The sequence below is a fragment of the Eumetopias jubatus genome, unplaced genomic scaffold (assembly GCF_037043125.1).
Source record: "Eumetopias jubatus isolate StellerSeaLion01/CBP00866 unplaced genomic scaffold, mEumJub1_p1.0 scaffold_9, whole genome shotgun sequence".
Lineage (NCBI taxonomy): Eukaryota > Metazoa > Chordata > Mammalia > Carnivora > Otariidae > Eumetopias > Eumetopias jubatus.
Window position 1 is genome coordinate 137,372,709 of NW_028274815.1, and position 20,203 is coordinate 137,392,911.

At 53.5% G+C, this 20,203-nt stretch overlaps 1 protein-coding gene across 1 annotated transcript in view; it reads left to right on the forward strand.

Moving 5' to 3' along the window:
• The first annotated feature begins 10,671 nt into the window (after positions 1–10,671).
• The window catches only part of PHACTR3 (phosphatase and actin regulator 3), a 206,762-nt gene continuing 197,230 nt past the window's right edge, over positions 10,672–20,203 (forward strand). Inside the window, exon 1 of the mRNA XM_028089174.1 lies at positions 10,672–10,789. Coding sequence (XP_027944975.1) covers positions 10,672–10,789 — 118 coding nt within the window. The remainder of the gene's footprint in view (positions 10,790–20,203) is intronic.

A 20,203-nucleotide genomic window follows, 5' to 3' on the forward strand; every position in this document is an offset into this window, starting at 1 on the left:
GTAAGTAGATTAGCCCAGGGTCTGGCCCACAGGGAGCTGCTCAGTACGGATGGGGTGAGTGAGGTGACTCCAGTTCGTGGGACCACCTTGCCCCAGCTGCACGAGCGTGTGGGGGCTGGGCGGCTGAGTCCCGCTTGGAGGAATCCTAACACTGGAACAGAAACCTCCCTCTAACTTAGCACATAAATCCGTTGTTAATTATCTGTATTTTAATAGTGATGGTGTATAGGATTTTTTTCTTTATTACAGTTGTAGCTGCAAGATACATTTGGATGAGGAGTTGGCAGAATATAGAGTGTATCTGGTTCTGCACACTGCCCTGAATTTCCCCATCCTCCATGTTGGATGCAGCGGTCCCCATGCAGCCCTTTGTCTCCTGGCCCCTTCTCGCCTCCCTCCACTTGACCTTCCACCCAGTGGCCCCATAATGTCCTGAGAGAAGTTAAATCCTGTCTCAGTCCTGTCTGGAGACCCTGTTGGGTTTTTTTTGTTCCTCCCTGGATAAAATTCATGCTCCACCCCATGGGTCACGAGGCCCTTTGAGTTCTCGGGCCTCTCTGCCCACCCACTCCCTGCTACCCAGCCCTTTCCCAGCTGCTCAAACTGCCCAACCTCAGGGCCTTTGCACATGCTATTGTCAGGAGCACGCTCCCCGGCCCCCCTGCATAATGCCTTTCACATACTATGAATGAGTGACAAATGAATCAATGCATGAGCAAATCAATCAATCAAACCCAACACAGGGTCTTATGTTCTCCAGGATGTTTCTCTCAGACCAAGCCTGGTGGATCTGTGTGGTCTTTGGGCCCCTGCCTAGATCTAAATAAAGGACCAGATTCTCGTCCTCACCGTCTCCTGTAGGTCCTGGTGGGAGCCAGGGCCAACCCCACTTGAGATTCCTGCACCTCTGTTCCCTCCTGCTGATAGCCTTCCAGGCCCATTGTCCTAAAACTCTGAGGTTCTCTTTTATGCCACGGCATGAGTAGACACATGGGTCCCCCGAGTAGCCCTGGAAAAGAACCAAGAGGGTCAGAAACTCTCCAGACTCCATTGTGAGACACCAGGAGTAGCTGCTGTACCCCAGGGGCTGACTGAAGTGTCCTCTGCTAAACCCAGAAATCAGTGCTGTCCCCCCAAGAGGCTGCAGAAATCCCTGGTACTGGTGTGGGATTGGCAGGAGTCTGGTGGGGATGCTGAAGTCTGATTTCCTAAATGATTGCTCCCTCATGTTCGAAGTCCCTGTCGGCCCACCGGCTTGAGAACTCACATCAGTTTTAATGAGCGCCGGCCTCTGAAAGAGATCACGGCTTCTCTGAAAATACAGACGTTATCAGCATTATTTATGGGTTTGTACAAGTGGATTCTTGGGATTATCACTCCAGCCACGGGACTTAGGATGTATTTTTAAAGTACTACCTATAAACCTAGCGCTATGGATTTTCTGTAATTTATAGATCAACTCAGTGCTGTGTTTGGACTGTTACGGTGTAAAGCGCTCCGTCTGCCATTTCTATGACAGGGTGTTGGTGATATCAATCTGTTCTACGGTTAGGTCAGTCAGCCCTGCTCTGCCGTCTCCCACGGGAAGAGAAACATTTCTCTTCAGAATATCGATCTGGTGAACATATTAAAATGTACACTTTTTTTGGAGGAAGAATTAAGTGTTTGGGTGACAAAGACCATTAGTTAAACATGAATTACCTTTTCTTAAAAGGCAAAGAGTGAAATGACCTGACGGTTCCTGCAGCAAAAGCATAGCTGCAGAACAGGGGTAGAGGTTTGCCCTTTTATTCATCTTTTACGTGACGATCACACAAACGTTTCATGATCTCCTTCTCCCCACACAAATGAGAGCACCTCTGGTGGGGAGTTTGGGTGAGCAGCCGCTCCTGGAGGCAGCCACTTGGGCAGCAGGGGACGGGGCAGCCCAGAACCCCACGTCTAAGCACGTGCAGCATGATTCTGGCATTTGGCACTGTTGGTATGCAATGTATCCACTTGCCCTGGAAGTAACCACACACAGATTCATTTCATTAAAAAAAAAAAAAAAAAAAAGCCTCTATGTCACACCCCCCAGTTTGGATCTATCCAAGATCAGCCATTAGGCTTTGAGAGACATTAGGTTGTTTTCACTTTATCTGCCTTGTTTGTATCTTCCTGTGCATGTGGGTCCCCGTGGAGTAGATGACAGGGGATGTCTGTGCTGTGTGAGGGACAGGTTGGGTTTCGTCCTGGCAGAGGCAGCCAGCCCTCTTGCTCCGGCATTAGCTGGTCTGTCAGCAAGCCCGATGGGGCCAGGACTGGAGTTGGGTTCTGAGTGTGTTTGCCCATGCAAATGGCTTCAGGCTAGGCTGGGGTCACGGTGAGTTATCGGGCGGGATGGGAGGCATCAGGGATGAGCGGGCACAGCGGAAAGATGCTAGGGGTCTTGTCCTGTCGCTGTCACTTTTTAGCTCTGGGACCTTTGGTAAGTCACACCCTCTCGGGGGCTCACCTTCACGGTTCCTAGAAAGAGGACAGTGATGCCAGCCTCCCAGGATTGTGAATCACGCATGTCAGGTTCTCGGTAAGCCGTATGATTGCAGAAATGCAGTTGTTAAATCTTCTGTCATCATCGTCAAGTCAGTGGCTTTTGGGGGACTGAGAAAGCGGGTAGTCCCTGCGTGTGCCACTGAGGCTGTGCTTGATGTGGTAACAGCCTGAGCTCGGGAGCAGAGGACCTGGGTTCAAATCCTGCCTCTGCTCTCCAGGCAAGTACTAAGCAATTTGCGTCCCACTTGCAAAATGGGAATGTAGGAGGACCTCCCATATTTGGTGACTTTTAGCACTAGCCACATTAGTAATTATAAAGTGCTTAGAACGGCACAGACTAAGGTCTACACGTAAAGTAACTGAAAACCCAGGAGCAGTGGCAGGAGTCGTAGGAGGTTCGCTCTCTGCACACAAGATCTGGAGGGAGGCCACCTGAGGTCTCTGTCTGCGGTAGCGGGCATGCCATCGTACGTGTGGTACTGCAGGGTCGCGGGCTGGCTGCCGAGGCTGCAGACCCCACAGGACACTCCGAGGCAGGAAGCAGGAGCCCAGCTCTCAGCAACGGTCCCAACAGCAAATGCCTTTTCTGTAAGTGGCCCTCTGGTCTGTAGCAGTGTTTCCCGGAGGCCTCGGAAGCCGGCCCCTCTCTGTTCATCAGCTGGAGACAGGGCGTGCCCCACCTCCCCACCAAACACACGCAGCAAGGGAAATGCATAGGATGTGCAGTGCCTGGAGAAAAGCTCCCCCGAGGGTCATAGCTTTGTGCTGCCCACACACCCCTGGCCCGGATTAGCCAGAGCCCACTGCGCTGTTCTCTGCTTTCCTGTAGGGAGTGCTCTCATCTCTCCCCTGGTTGTGCTTCTTGCCCCAAATCCATCGCCGCCACCTACCTGCTGACCCCTGGCTACCTGCATGTGCGTGGGGCGCCTTCGACAATATCGGAAGTCTTGCCCCAGACGGTGCGTTGCTATAGCACATATGGAGGTGTCCGGGGTGCTGGGCACTGTGCCCAATGCCCAGACCCAGAGAGTGAGGCTGTCCCCTCACTCAAAACACGGGGCACAGGGGCAGTGTGGCAAACCTGAGGCCACCCAGGGGAAGCCATTGAACCCCGTCTCATGCCTGGGTCTTCAGCTCCTGCTTGGAAGGGCTTTGCTGGACAGTCTGAGAGTGGACAGTACTCTTAGGAGGGCTGGGGGCATCGCTGGGAAGTCGAGGGTCTCCCAGGCCAGCTCTGGCTGCCGGCGCCTTTCGGTACGGAGAGCATGGTTGGTAAAACGGAGGGTTTTGTTTTAAAAGAGTTGCATGTGTTTTTAAAAAGAGCCCTAGCTGGCTTTGCCTGAAGTACCACCCTGGGCAGCCTTATGGATATGGCTGCAGGGGCAGACCCCATCAAGAATGTGGCCAAAGGGCGGAAGAAACCAAGTGCTAGGCTGAGTCCCCAGGCCAGGTCCAGGAGGCCCCTCGGGGGACGCGTTGGGTGTCGCTTCTCCAGTGGTCAGCAGAGGGCGCTGCTCCCCTCCTTACTGCCGGGCTCTGCTGCCCGAGATGCATTTGGCTGGTCCCTCGCTGGTCCCTTGGCCTCCAGTCCCCACCCTGGGGTTGGCCCTCTTGTCCCTCCTCCCTTGGTTCCCTAAGAGCTTGGACAGAGACGGCGGCTTGAGCTGTGATTTGTAAGGGATTGAGTTTGCTGGCTTGATTCTGTTCCTTTTTTTTTAAAAAAAATTTTAATTCCAGTGTAGCCAACAGACAGACTTATGTAGTTTCAGGTGTACGATATAGTGCTTTAACAATTCTACACACTACCCAGTGCTCCTTGTGACAAATGCACTCCTTCGTCCCCAGCCCCCAGCCCCACCCACCTCCCACCTCCCCTCTGGGAACCATCAGTGCGTTCTCTGAAGTTGAGTCTGTTTCTTGGTTTCTCTCTCTCTCTCTCTCTCTTTTTTCTTTAGTTCATTCGTTTTGTTTCTTAAATTCCACATAGGAGTGAAATCTTGCCATTTGCAACGACATGGGTGGATCTAGAGAGTATCATGCTAATAGAAATAAGCCAGTCAGAGGAAGATGATTCTGTTCCTACAGATGCGGGCCGTGGGGAGGCTGAGCCCTCCGCCCTGGAGTCGGGATCTCACGCCCACCGTGTGCGTCTGTGCATTAGCTCCGCCAACATGTATTTGTTTCCTGGGTGCCCGCGACATGCCAGGCACGTTCTTGGGTGAGCAGACTTGACCAAGATCCCTGAGCTCATGGTGCTGAAACCCCAGCCGCCCAGATTCTGGGGCTCCTGGAAGCACGAGGGGCGGGGGGAAGAAGCCGGTAGGTGCTGGTGTAACCATCTGAGCGCCTGCTGACTGTAGCCTCATGTTGGTGGCTGGCTGTGCCTCACTGCCCCGCTGCTGTGCCCTCTGGGTGCCTTTTACGTGTGTTTGGTGGACAGGCAACGGGGCAAGGGGGTCCTGGGAGAGGCACCATAGGGTGGGGTCAGCACTTGCCACCGGACCCCTGGAATGACCCTCGTGGAGCAGCCAGGCAGGAGTGACCATGCTCATTCTAAGATGAGGTGTCACTGGGGCTGTGGCTGGTAGCAGAGGGTCTGCGGGACCCTGGAGCTCGTGTCCCTTCACGGAAGGAACAGACGGTATCCGTGAGTCTCGGTGGGTGTTGAGCCAAGGCCGCAGGCTCTTCCACATCATGTCTCATGCAGTTCGTCCAAATGGGGCTCCTGGTCTGGCTGCCCCCTTCTGGCCTTTCGGTGACCCTCTGCACCCTGGAAACAGCATTGTGCCCATCTCGTTGTCAATATCAGATGTGACGGGCACCTTGACGTCCCTGCAGCCCAGATCCAGTTAATCATCAAAAGTCAACAGTCTGGGAGTCACCTGTGCCCCCCCCGCAACGTCCCATCCCTCCATAGCCACTCCCTTGCCAACTTGCTGGGACCACCTTTGCAGCACACGGAATCTGGCCTCGGCACCCCCATGCCCGCCTGGATGGTTGCCGGCCCCCTCGTCCCTCTCCCCTGCCCGAGGTCCCTTCTCCATCAGCAGCCAGTGAGTGAGTTCTGGAGACTCACTTCTGCCATCAGCTGCTTTTCACCATCCTTGGAACAAAATCCAGACTCTAAGGAGCAGCACAAGATACTGCGTGGTCTGTATCCTGCCCCTCTCTCCAGCCTGGCTTGCACCCCAGCCCCTCACTCTGCCTCTTTTTGGGGACTTCAGAGCCCCATGCTGCTCCCACCTCCTGGCCTCTGCCCAGACTGGTCCCTCTGCCTGGGTCCCGCTTCCTCTCTGACTTGTCTGGTTAATCCCCACGGAGCCTTCAGCTTCAGGAGGAGCATCACTTCCTCAGCCCGGGCTCCTCCCTGCCCAGGTGAGGTGTGCCCAGCAATGCGCTCACTGACATCCGTGGACTGACTGATGGCTTAGGTGTGAATCCTGTCTTCTCAAGATCACAAGCTTCACGAAGCCACGGACCAATCAGATTTTGTTCATTGTGATATTCCAGGAAAATCATGTGTTTTGGCACAAAATAGGTCTTAATCTGCACACTGTATGAGAATAAAACCAACTCTAGAGACATGTGTGGGTGAGATTGGGCTCCTTGCAGCCCCTTTCCCCTACTTCCTGATGACAGTGGACACTTCCTACACTTCCTGCGCGTCTCTGCCATGCCCAGGGTCACCTACACCATGATGTCCCTCCTGACTGCCCCAGGTAGAGGAAGACCTTCCTTTGGCCTTCACCACTTAGTGTTTGTTGAAGGGACAAATTTAACTGACTTTGGTTCTTTGTAGTTCTTGGAGGCCACTATGTTGGGGTTATCATGGCTGCTGGAGTCAAGAAATAGCTTTGGGTTTTCTGATTAAGGACCAGAAGGATGACCCCGGACAGGACTTTAGCCTGATTTGAAGCTCTGGGCAGAGACAGGAGAGGTTTTAGGTATGGTTACACTCTGCAAAGGTGAGAAGCAAACCCAGTCATCTTCAAATCCAAAGCCCAGCCTAGGTATTTTTATCTGCTGTGTGTGTGTGTTTAAAACAGCTTTATTGCAATAATGTATGTGTCATAAGGTTCACCTGTTTAAAGTATAACATTCAACGGTTTTTAATATATTTACAGTTGTGAAGTCCTCACCATAATCTAACTTTAGAACATTTAGAACATTTCTGTCACCCCAAAAGGAAGCTCCAAACTCAGCACTGTTTCCGCATCCCCCCCCAAACTTCTAGCCCAAGGCAAGCACTCATCTGCCTGTCTCTGAAGGCATGTCGCGTAAATGAGGTCATGCAGTATGTCCTCCTTTGTGACTGGCTTCTTCCACTTGGAGTGACGTTTCAAGGTCCGTTCATGTTAGAGCAGGTATCTGTGTTCTCTTCCCTTCTAGGGCTGAATAATGTGACGGTGGGTACGCCACGTCGTATTTATCCATGTATCAGTGGATGGGCTTTGGGGTTGTTTATGTGTTATGCGGCCTTGTTGGTTCCTGTAAGGTTTCCAGCAGGTGCTTACAGGGATCCCGTTGAGGAGGGATAGTTGGTAACGTTCACAAAGATCCCTTGAGGATTCTCGAGGCTGGGACCTCCTGTGGACAGCGGCCTTCTGCCACTCATGGGCCAGATCCTCCCAGACTTCCGGCCGCTCCTGCTCTGGGGCTGACTCACTTGGAAGGTCGGTCTCTCCTGAAGGCACTTAGCCAGCAGACTAGTTTCTTTTGACCAGTAGCAGTGGTCACCTTTTTTTTTTCTTTTTTACCTTTAAGCTATTTTTATCATGGAACATTTCAAAGCCGGAGAAAAATACAACGACAAGCTGCATGTCTCCTCAGCTCTGACAAATCACAATATTTTGCTAAAGCATATTTTTTAAGAAACGAAATCTTGGTTGTCACTCTTGTCTGCTGCCTCTCCACTCCTGGAGCAAATGCCAAATCTTCTTTCATGTGCTTTTATTTTTTTAAATTATTTTTTATTTTTAAAGATTTTATTTATTTGAGAGAATGAGCACAAGCAGGGGGAGAGGCAGAGGGAGAGGGAGACGCAGGCTTCCCACGGAGCAGGGAGCCCAACTCGGGGCTCGATCCCAGGACCCTGGGATCATGACCTGAGCTGAAGGCAGACGCTTAACCAACTGAGCCACTCAGGCGCCCCATCATGTGCTTTGGTGTCCTGCCCCTACGTTTCGGGGGGGTATTGGGAATGGCATTGCAGTGAAGACCAACTGAAGAGACTAGAAATTATCTTGGGTGGTGCACGGACAGGCATTTAGGAACATTGGCTCCCTTAAAATTTTTTTTTCCGTGCTGTGTCCTTCTGGTCGCATTAAGAACATCTCTGTTTGGTCCTAAGTGTTTGAACGCCTGTCCCACCCTTGCTCATCTCCCTTTTCAGTGAAGCTGGAGCCCATAGTGGACCTGGCTGGCGGGTCCCAGTCAGCACTGTAGTCCTTCCTGTAGATGACAGGGAGGCCACCTCTGGTGCTGGGGCAGCGGTGAGGGTTTCCTTTAAAATGCATGTAAGTGCCAAGAATTAATTTAAAGAATCATCTTTTTAAAAAGATTTTATTCATTTGAGAGAGGGAGAGAGCACACAAGCAGGTGGAGAGGCAGAGGGAGAGGGAGAAACAGACTCCCCGCAGAGCGGGGAACCCGATGCGGGACTCGATCCCAGGACCTGGGATCATGACCTGAGCCGAAGGCAGACACCCAACCATCTGAGCCACCCAGGCGCTCCTGATTTAAAGCAAACTCTTAATGTCAGTAGCAGCACGGGTTCTGAGAGTGGTGGGGGGTCGGCAGATAGCTGGAGGCCCTGGTGCCCTCTTTCTTCTCTGGGACGCACCCCTGGGCTGCCATCCTCCTGCCACCCCGCTGCTCCATCTCTGCCTGCTGCTGACTTTCTCACCTCCGCGTGGGAGGTGTTGATGGTGTGCTTGGTAGGGGGTTCGAAAGCCCACCCGTGGGGCCAGGACTCAGCTTGGCTCTTGGGGGGCTGCCTGAAGACCCACTTGGAGACACCCTGGGCCAGTAGGCCTAGGCCCTGCCAGTTCTGGCTTGTGACCCGGGCAGGCCACTCACCTCTCTGACTTGCCCTCATGTCTGAGGTGAGGACTCTAGTTGCTCTCACCTCCTCAGGTGCCTTGAGGAAGAAACAATGCCCCGAGTAAAGTGCTCAGCCCAGAGCTGGGCACATCACTATCTGGCACATTTCTATGTGGATAAAAAGTATTTAGGAAAGTGTCCTCCCCGTCTCCTCTTTGTTTCATGGTATTGTCAACTGTAACTGTTTTGGGGGGCATCCCTTGGTTTGTTGGTGATCATTCTCAGCTCCACCCTCCCCTCTCATCCTGGACGACCCACTGTGGGGGCTGTTTCTGCATTTGGTCACTGCTGGATTCGTAATGCCTGATGTGGTGCCCAGCATGCACTAGACTCTCTGCGGGTTATTGGAATGAATGAATGAATGAATGAATGCACGCATGCATGCCTGCTCTGGAGGCTACTGCTGCTGACAGTCCAAAGCTGTGTGTGGAGCGAGCATCCATGTTATTTCCCCACTTCTTGGTTCTGTCCTTGGCCCTTCGTTGGGGTTCATCCAACATTGCCAGGGTGCTCCCCATACACCCCAGTCCTGCTTTAGGGGCTGACCAAATCTGGAGGAACAGCCCCCGGAAAGTCGCAGGCCCTGCATTGCTGTCGCCAGCCGTGGGACCCCTGGCGAGCCCCACCTCTGATCTCAGTTTCTTCCTCTGCAGCGGGGCCTGCCCCCTGGAGTTGTCTGAGGGGCTGAGACTGGATCACAGCATGGTAGCGTCTATGCTCGGCCTCTGCACACGGCCAGTGTTCGGCGGGAGCAGCCTCCCGCGGTGTCCCTGGTGAAATGCCCCCTCCTCTGGGCACCTTCCGAGGCCTGGCTCTGTGCCACACCCAATCCTTCCCTGCGCCTTTATTGGGCTTTCCTCTTTTCATTACCTTTCCTGTCCCCCAGGCCTTAGCGGGAGACGCTGGAGCTGCCTGTGCCCCCCCCCCCCATGCCACTATCTGGAATGGTGAGAATTGCTCATTAGCACTTTGGAGGGCACCTCTGTAAGTGGCAGTCCTAGGGGATGTCACCTTCACTGCCTGGCCCATCAACTCCATCTAGGCATCTGGGGGAGGCGTCCCTGGAAGGCACCAGGGGCCTGTGCTGCCTGTCTCTTCCCAGGCAGGGGGCTGAGGGCCTGGAGGAAGCAGGGTGGGCAGTGGAGAAGGGGTTAAGGTTGCAGGGATAAAGCTCTGGAGGGCACCCCCCCACCCTGGTGGAGTCTGGGCAGGAGGACCTACTGGCCTCCATATCCCCAAGAGAGGGAGGGCGGGGAGACAAGCTAGCTGCCTGAAGCTGCTGGTGGAGATTAGGCCCTGCCTCCAAGGGAGGCACCCTCAGGGTCTCCTCCCCTGCCACTGGGGAGGGGAGGAAGTGGGACTGGAAGCGTTCATGTTTCTAGAGCTCTGCTGGGGTGGGGGGTAGGCAGTTCATAACTCATGATCAGCCCCCCCACCTCCCTTGGGCAGGCGGCAGGCAGCCCAGGTATATGAGACCCCTCCCCATCACGGCGCTGGCTCTCACTCCCCTCTCTCGTGACGTCATGCTCCTCTCGCACGGCATGATGGGAGAATCCTAATGTTTTCCAACAGATGCTCCAAGAACAGCTTTCAGATTAAAGCAATTGCAAGAGCAAAGATTTTCCTTTTTCCCTTTTTTTTCCCCCGGGGGGGTGGGGGGTGGGGTGGGGGGAGGGAGCGCCCCCAGAAATTCCTGGACATCACCCCCTGCCCCAAGCACGCAATAAACACTGACAAGAAAAAGTTTTTATTTCCTGGTTCAACTTTTTTTTTTTCCTGGAATATAGACTGAAGAATGGGAATAAACACGAATAAATAGCAGAGCGAGGCCGCGCGCGCCGGGATGCGGCTGGCTGCAGCCGCGAGGCCATTGTCTCACCCTGAAGCCAGTCTGGCCTTGTCCCCCGGCTCCTTCCCTTTCCCTGTCCTTTTTGATTTTCCTTTTTAAAAAGACGCCCCCTCCAGCCCCCTCGCCTGTGACCTTGGCCGCCGCGGATGCTCTGATTCCAGCACCTTGCCCCCGCGCCGGCCAGGCCCATGGCCGCGTCCGAGGACGGGAGCGGCTGCCTCGTGTCGCGGGGCCGCTCGCAGAGTGACCCCAGCGTTCTCACCGACTCCTCGGCCACCTCCTCCGCCGACGCCGGGGAGAACCCAGGTAACCGGGCCGGGCGAGGGCGGCCGGGCAGGTGGGCAGGCCGGGGGGCAGGCGGCGCTGGGCTCGTCCCCGGCGCCGCTCCGCGCCGCGCTCTGCAATCGGGGAGCCGCGCCAGGACCCGGGCGCTCGGGCTCCGCAGTTCGCGTCTCCAGGAACGCGCCCGGGGCGCCGCGGAGCCCTTTGTCCGGAAAAGAACCGATTTCCCGGGCAGAGCCGGGCGCTCCGCATCGGCCCTCCTTGCAGGCTTGTGGGCTCCGCGGTCCCCTCCGAGGGGCTGCCCTGCCTTGGGTGCTGACCAGTTGGGGGAAGAGAGTCAGACCTGTGGCCGCCTCTGCCAGCGCTGGCTCCGAGCTCTGCCTCCCTCTCCGGGGCGGAGGCCCCGGCGGCCCCGGCCCGGCAGGGCAGCGCTCCCGCGGCCGCGGCGCACGGGGGCTTCGGCTGGACGCCCAACTCCGGCGGGGCCTGGCGCACCTGGGCGCGCCCGCCCGCCTCTCGGGACAGGTGTGCCCGGCGGAGCGGCGAGCAGGGAGATGAAGGGCGTGCGCCAGGACGGAGCCCGGTTTCATTACATTATATGGACTTTGTCCGCTCCCCCGCCCCCGCGTCAGCGTCGATTGTTTAGGTGATAAACCCGGTTACAAAGGCGTCTATATGGCTTGATTGATTACTTTCCAGAGAGGAAGAAAGGCCTAATAAAGCAGGAGGGGGTGGGCTGCGCGGGGCCTGTCACCATGGAGACGCAGGAAGCAAAGTGATCATTAAAACCTTTCTCCACCAGAAGGCAATTTTCACTTCACAGAGAGAAGTCTGAGCTTCTGAAATGCAGGGTTCAAAAAAAGAATCAAAGCTGATGTTTTGGTATCAAGGTGCTGGACTCAATTTCCTATCTTAGAGAAGCACAATCCCCTCATAGATGATGTTTCGACCCTAAGTTGCCCTTACCTTCCTTAGAAGACTTATTCTCTCTAAATGCACCGGCCCCAGATGGGGACTTGATCACGTTAAACAGTGGGCATCAAAATCAAGATAATCCCCGGGGCTGGGGTGAACGCAGGCTTTGTGGGGAGGGATTCCTTCACTTAACTGGAACACATAGGAGCTTTACTCTCTAACTACAAAGGGGGACCTATTAAAGGCAGCTCTGGGCACGACGGCCCAATTTGAAATTTTAAACAATAAACCCATGCAAGGCTTGTAAGATTTCTTTGTTAGGACTATTGACACTGTGTCATTTGGTCAAACTAAGGTACCAGCCAGAGGAAATCCCTGGCTTTTCTACATCTGGGAGGGCAAGTTAATTTCCTTGGAGTTTCAAGCAGAGCCTGCCCTAAGCCGACCCTTAAGGCTTTAATTAATCCTTTTATTAGGAATCGGGGATTAAGCCTTCAGCACTCCATGACGGATTGGTTTTCTCTGTGTTGGAGATGCACATCCATGATTGTTCCAATTATGGAAGTTGAGTGGCTCGTCACGAGAGAATCCTCCCCAGCTCCTTTTGTCTCCCTGGCAGTAAAAGGAAGCAAACTTGAAACGGAAATTATGGAGGATTTAGCTTTTTGGCTGTCTGTGAGTTGATGCCTCCGTGGGTGGGAACCGTGGGCTCGGCAGGTGGCTGGGGCCAGTCCACCAGGGAGAGGTGGAAGGGCTTGGGTGCTTACATGGTGCCGTGGGAGGGCAAACGCCTGAGTTAGTCTCTGGCTCAGATGGTCAAAATGGGACCCTGAGAGCAGATGTCTGCGGTGAAGAGTCTATAGCATGTATAATTCTGTGAGTGGTAGAACCTTGCTAAAGATACTAAGCAATTAAGTATTTATGGATTGTGTTAAGCAGAGGAGTTCTGGCAGAAAGAGAATCAAAACCTTCAAGTTGGAAGCAGCCCGGGAGCTTGAAGCAGGAAGGGTGGACTAGGGGAGCATTTTCTTTTAACAGCCTTGCCTGGTTGGCTTGGCATGCTTGCATACCTCTTTTGATGGGGAACTCATTTCTTTCTGGTGCGGGGCATGCTTTGCTTTGGGCAGACCTATTTAAAAATTCTTCAGATGGCTTATTGGAGGCTGCAGTCCATCAGTCCTGGTGGGATCGTCTCATGGTGTGTGTTGCTGGGGGTTTCAGAGAGCTTGCTATTTTAGGGCAGTTATCACACTGATCTGCTCTTTTCTTCAGTAGGGCTGAAAAGTCCCAGCCCTCATCTTGACCTCCCTTCAGGATTTCTTCATTTGTCCTCCTGCTGCTCTAAAGATCTACTCCTGAAAGGTGAAGCTGGTGCACCAGCTGTGGAATAACCCAGTACAAAGTCAAGGAGAAGAGTTGCCTCCTTTCGTCCGGGTTCTAGATTTTTATAAAACAGCCCAAGGTTGCATTACCCTCACCCCCCAAATGCATTTTTTTAAGTAGGCTCCATGCCTAGTGAGCCCAGTGTGGGGCTTGAACTCACAACCCTGAGATCAAGAGTTGGACACTTAACAGACAGAGCCACCCAGGTGTCCCCCCCCCCCCGAATGTGTTTTTCATGCATCAGTATTCTCTTAGTAAAAACTCAGAACATTCTCGGAAAGATAAACTATCCCTCTGTCACTCTTCAGAGGTTCCCACCGTGATGAGTTTAGAGGAGATCTTCGGGACCTTTCCTGTAGGTTTATAGCTACATGTTCTTGGAAGAAGGCATTAAGAAAACCCTGTGTATAAGGTTCTTCAGCTCGTGTTTCTACTCCACACTGGGTCTTGGAGCTCTTGTCACATGGTGTATCTCTATCTCCCTCTCTTTTAATACCTGCGTAGTATGCCAAGGAATAAATTCTTCAGTTTCTATAATTGTGTTGTTTCTAGTTTTTGCCCATCACAATCCCCTTGGCTGTGGGTACCCAGGCAAAGTCTCCTTGTGCTCCTGTGTACATTTCCTTTAGGGTGTGTCCCATCTTGTGGGATGTCTGGGTCACAGGGGACCCACATTTTCTTTCTGTGGTACTGCACCTTGGAAAATGTACCAATTGACATTCTTTCCGGAATCTCTGAGAGTGCCCTTTCTCTGATGGCTTGCCAACATCTGAGGTCATCAGTCTCCTTCCCCCCCCCCCACAAAGAGTGACCAGTGGTGGCTCATTGTGTTAATTTGTGGCTCCTCGATTGCCGGTGAGCTTGAGCAGCTTTTTGTGACCTTATTAGTGCATCAGATCTCTCAAGTGGCCACGTCTGTGGCCACGGGCTGTGTGTCGGGGCGAACGGTGCTCCCCAGGGCCCATCCTTCTAACTCTCTCCGTCGCACCATCACTGCGTTAGGGATTCTGTGTGCATCTTTGCCACACTCCCCTCTGTGAATCTCTACTCTGTACCCACAGGCGTGGCCAGGCCTTCTCCCCAAATTGCGCTTTAAACAAGGGAAGGCAGCACACACATAAGCTTTCCTCCTTCCGCGGAGTTCCTACTCACGGGGACTTGACGTGGTCCCACCTGGAGGCTTCCTCCTTGTCCAACCCGTGCCACTACTCAGCCTTCTCCGTCTCGTCCCCTGACGGTCCTTGCCCCGTCGCTTGTCCCTCTTTCTGACCCTCCCTTCCCCCGGACTCTGCTGCTTTTCCCTCTCGGGCTCCCTCCTCCCCCAGCTCCTTCCCCTCTTCCCGGCATAGCACACTGGGGGTCCCTGCAGGCCCGTGGCTGCCTTCTTTCCCCATGCCCTGCCCTCTGGGTGTCTCCTCGGTTCCCCAGTGCGGGACCAGAGACTGGCCTAAGAGTCAGCTGGGGCTGCCTTTTAAAACGCTTACGCGGGGCCTGGCCGTTTCCCTTTACAAAGAGTCTGCTCTGGAGGGCCAGCCAGGTGGGGCACCTTTGATTGAGGGTGGGCTTTCTCAGGCTTGGCACTGTGGACGTTTGTGGCCAGTCCCTCTCTGTGGTAGGAGCCGTCCTGCGCACTGTAGGTAGAATGGTTAGCATCCCTGGCCTCCACCCACTAGATGACAGTAGCTCCCCAACCCCTAGTTATGACAGCCAAAAATGTCTTCAGACATCGCCTGGCGTCCCCTGGGGGTAAAATGGCTCAGGTGAGCTCACCTGGGGAGCCCCTGAGTCTAGCACTCAGCCATGGCCTCAGTGTCTCTGCTGACAGCTTCCACGTGTGCGTGTCCCTGCGTGAGTGTGTGGGGGGCCCTGCCCTGACCTCTCTGACTCCTGAGCTCCGGACCTCTGTGTCTTGCTGTCCTCTTCCCATCCTTCAGGTCTCGGGCTGATGTCACCTCCTCAGAACGCCCTCCTTGTCCACCCGGCTAGATTAAAGGAGATGCCTTGCCCCAACTAGCCCCAATCCCGTCCCTCAGCTCTGATTTGCTCGTGGCGCTCCTCTCTGCCTGGGATCTCGGGGTCTGTCATCCATGTGGCGTGTCCCCCTCTCGGCCCAGAGCCCAGCACGGACCTCCCATGCAGGAGGCTCCAGCGAGCATTTGTGGAATGAATGGATGCAGGCAGCAGACACCAGGGTCTTAGCTGACGAGGCTTGTGGCTGGTCAGCTGGACCGGCCCCCGTGGAAAAGCAGCTCAGGCGCAGCCAAAGGGTGGCTGGGGGACCAGCAGCTGCAGCCTTCTGCAGGGGCAGATCCACGTCTAGAGGGAGAGAAGCCATTCAGAGCATCCTGTGCCCTCCTGAGCTGCACACTGACACACAGACACATCCACCTTCCTCCCTGGGGAGCACTCTTGCTGCTTTCCTTTTCCCTGTCACTGGCCGCTGGGAGCCCCTGCCACCTCCTGGCTGGACCCTCAGTACTGAGTCCCAGGTCTTCTCGTACCCCTGCCTGGTCCAGCAAAAGGCAGGGCAGGAAGTTTTCCGAAGTGTAAGCCCCCTCTGGTGTCTCCTTTGCTGCAGCCCCAGGGCCCGGTGGTGATGAGGGAGATGCTCCCCGTTTCTCGCCTGGTGGCTCTCCCACGGCTCCTTGCTCTGGTGCTCCCCTCCCGAGTCCCGAGTCCTGGGGACGTCCCTGTGGCCCCTGGCAGAGTGTCCGTGTGGCTTAATTAGCAGCAGAGCTATGCGGTAATTACCTTGTCAGCTTCTTTGGGCTTATTAAAAAGAAAAGCTGCATGCTTTAAAAAGATACGGAGTTTAAAAACTTAAAGTTTTTTTTTTTTTTCTGATGGTAAAAGTACTGCACAGAAAAAGATTAGATACTTTTGAAATTTCTGTTCCCCGCCCCCTTCCCACCTGAAAGCCACACAGAAGCCATGAGCAGGGAGGGCTTTGTCGGCATGAGGAGGTCAGCCACCAAGTTCAGGGCCCCGGCTTTCCCCCTCTCCACCCTGCGCCCCTCTTGATCCATTGCCAATTGCCTTCTCTCTGTCACTCTTTGACGTGATCTCACTGATTTATTTGATAACCTAGTTTATTATGTCTCTCCCTCTAGACAACGCTGTCCAGTACCGTAACTAGCGACCTGTGGCCATTAAAATCTGAGTTAAATACATTAAAATTAAAATTTCCTTTCCTCAGTTGCACTGACCACAGTTTAAGAACTCAGTAGCCACATGTGGCTGGTGGCTGCCAAGTTGGATAGTGCAGATCTGGAACATTCCATCCCCACAGTGCTGGGCAGCACTGCTCTGGACCGCAAGCCCCCCGAGGGCTGGGCCTTGTCCCGTGTCCTCCTGGTTATGTTACACTTGGCTGTTTCCCAGTGAATGTTTGTTAATTGGTTGAGTTCACCAGAGTGGGATTGTCATGGTCCAGAGCTCTCATGCTAGAGAGGCCCTTGGCCTCCTTCAGTCTGATCTTCTCATGTTGTTAAGGGGAGGGTGTCCAGGGCGCCTGGGTGGCTCAGTCGGTGAAGCGACTGCCTTCGGCTCAGGTCATGATCCTGGAGTCCCGGGATCGAGTCCCGCATCGGGCTCCCCGCTCGGCGGGGAGTCGGCTTCTCCCTCGGACCCTCCCCCCTCTCACGCGCTCTCTCTCTCTCATTCTCTCTCTCTCTCAAATAAATAAAGAAAATCTTTAAAAAAAGGTGGGGAGGGTGTCCAAACAGACCATTTCCTATCCACACAAGATTAATTTATTTCAACTCAGCGAGCTTCCCCAGAGGAATTAAAATACGCCATGTTTGGTTCTTGCTGGATGGCGCTCTCTGACTAAGAGAACAATGACCTCCAAACATACTTTGTCTGGAGCCGGATGGATGGGTCCAAGTCCTGGCTCTGCCACACACAGGCTAAATGACTTTGGGCAAGTCACCTCACTTCTCCGAACATCCATTTCCTTTATGTCACATGGTGGTAATTGTTGTCCCTAACTCCTGGCAGGTGAGGCTTACTGAGCCATTATCTATGACTGTGAGTAAATTTTGAGACACCGGTCATTGGTTTCACAGCTTCGAGGAGGCAAATGTCCCCTCAGACATTCTCTGATCACCTCGAGATGATTCCATCTTCTGTGAATAAAGGCAGGAGGCAGAGAACGCTGTGGAGAGAGTGGGGGGGGGCATGGGAGGGACAGCTCCCGGGGCCCTTGGCAGCCCCTCCTATAACTGGGTCCATGTCAAGGCCAAGCTGTCAGCCTCTCTGCGCTTCATTTCCCCCACCTGTGAATGTGGGTAAGCCCGTACTGAGCCAGCGGGGCTCGTCAGGAGGATCCTCCTCAGACGCTGCTCCCCAGCTGCCTGCCAGACCCCTCCCCGGACCTGCAGTCCACCCAGGGTCCTCTCACCTTCTCGAAGTTACTGACACTGGTGCTATAATTCTGGGACAGCATCTTGGTGGTCTTGAAATAAGATTTGAATGTGTATTTTGGAGGAGGGGGTTGTTTCACTTTTGTGAGTTTGCCTGGAGGGCCCTTTTGGGGAAGGACACCTTCTGGAAGGACATGGCTGAGCCATTGTAACACTTAGGGCTGTGGAGTGGTCACACCAGCTGCAGCTGCCCGTGAGGGTGTGAAGGGTGAGAATGTTCTGGATCGCCCACCAGTGCTTCAACCAGATTGTCGTTTATGCAGTGGACATAAAATGTCACAGGGAGAGAGGCAAAAGGAGAAAGTGTGAATGCAACCAATAGACATCAGAGGATTTGGGACTTATTATTTTGCATTTGCGAGGTGGGAGCTATTCCATGTCCTATAAAATTGTCTCACATGGGGCCTGAGCTGCAGGGTCTATAGGAGTCCCACCCTGGCCAGCAGGCAAGTCAGGGATCGGACTGTTCCCATAGAGCCCATTAGGGCCCTGTGGGAGCACGGACCTAGGGCTGCCAGATCGCGCTATTTATATCCGGAGGCTGGACATCCAGATTTTTATGTGAAATATGATGGTTAGATATTGTCAAGTTTATCGGTTAGGGATTGGTTTGGCTTCGTGTAATAGGAAAGCTAAGCAGCGCTGGCTAAAATAAGATTGGGGTTTTCTTTTACAGAAGTTCAGACAGCACACCTGCTTTCTGGTTGCAGGGTCGAAGGCTCTGCAACTTTCTTGCAAGCCACTGGTGGCAGGATGCTGCTAGAGGTGCGGCACCTTATGGGCAGGAAGAAGGGGATGGTGACAGGTTGAGGGGTGTCCACCTGCTGAGTCATGACCCTGCTTTCCTGGGAGTCCTACCCAGGGACAATCCACTGATGCCTCCTTGGCAGGTGCTGGGGGGCTGGGAAATGTGGGGTTTTGTTTGGTTGGTTTTTGGTTGTTTGTTTTGGGTAGGTGCATGGCTACCCCTACAAGAGCAGGTGAAGGAGGGGATAGTCGTAGTGGCTGTAGGTAATCAGCCACGGCCCCTGCCGCACCAACCTAATAACAAACAAAACCCCAACTCAAACCACGCATCTGGGACTGCATGTGGCCTGCAGGCTGCCCTTTGAGAATTGTGCAGAAGGAATCTCCGGAAGACTGAAGCAATTATTATGTTTCATGACATTTCTTTACCAAGAAATTAAAGGTTGGACTAAGATGTGTGATCTAAGCCTGAACATTATGTCCATCCAAATGTTATTTGATAATATTTATCCCGGATACAAGACTGACAAGGTCACTGGCCTTCACAGAGCTGACAGTCTGGTAAATTATTGATAGCTGGAGTGAAAATGTGCATGTTGTCAACTCTGTGTTCCACGCGGGGCCATCATGCTTCCTTCTGTTTCCCCTTCCTCTAAACCCTTGAGGTAGCGCCGGAGGGCTGGGGAGACCAAGTGTCCCACCCATGGGCACATATACAGGCAGAGGTGGCTGGGGGAGGAGCTTGAATCCAGGGAGCTTGATGCCTCGCCCACCAGACCACCGTCTGCCCCGCCCACCTCCTACCCCACCCACTCCGTGCCCCACTCACCCCTTTCCATCCACCCACTCTGTCTCCCCCATCCACTCTGCCCCGCCCACTCTGCCCCACCTATTCCCTGCCTGCCCGGCCCATTCTCTCTGCGCCCCTTCATACATCTTACCTGAAGGGCTTCAGTCTCTTAGATGGAACAGGTACTTGTGTTTCATCCCTTTCCTGGCTCAGGCAATCCGTCTGATAGCCATGTATGTATCTTTAGTCATATGAACACACAGACGCAGACATACTCTTTCACTTCCCAGTTCATTTAACCAGAATGGCCACCAGGATGAGATTTATTTATTGAAAGTCAGGCAAGGTGATGGCAGTGAATTAGCTGTCGGCAGAGTCATTGAAGGTTTCCTCTTTAATGGGCTGGGGTGGTGTCCCTGTTTGTTCGAGCAAGTCACTGGATGGGTAGCTTGGCAGTGCACCTTATCTAACGGGCACGGCACACATAGGCCAACATTGTTCAGTGGATGGTTACAGAATGAATCCGCCAAGACGCAAGTGGAGGACTGTAGCCATGTGGCCTAATAAATACACTTATTATATATTGTCATGCAGTTGTTTTAAATGTAACACTTTGTTAAAGTTACCATCTGTCTCAATACTCTTACTAATGAGTTGTGTTACTACTTTATGTTTTTGGTCCCACTACTTCTTGGAAGTTGTATCCACGTGCAGAAAAATTTTTGCCTTGTAATCACCAGCTCAGGGGATTTGAATCAAGTTAGAGAGAAGTGCCAGAAATTATCTTTTTGCTTCCCTTTGGCAGGAAAACATTGTCTCGGGCAATGTTAATTCGGGGATGACTGTGTTTCTGCAGTCACATGAGTCACGTTCTTGCTGACCTTGGCACATTTGTCAGCAGGGTCTTTTGTGCAAAGCTTCTGAGCACTTGCGAGCATCCAAACTGTCTCAGTGCCTGGGTGCTGCCATGCTGGGGTCACCTGGCCCTGCCCCACATTCTTTATTTTCTTGTTAGACTCCAGGTGTGGTGGGGGATACAGGTTCTCCGTAGAGAGTGATCGTATATGATCTATATGAAACCAAATTTATTTATGTACAGAAGATGGCCTTAGGACATTAGTAAAGTAGCCATGGTCATGCACTGAGACAGGAGGAGACACAGACATAGCAAAGGTCACA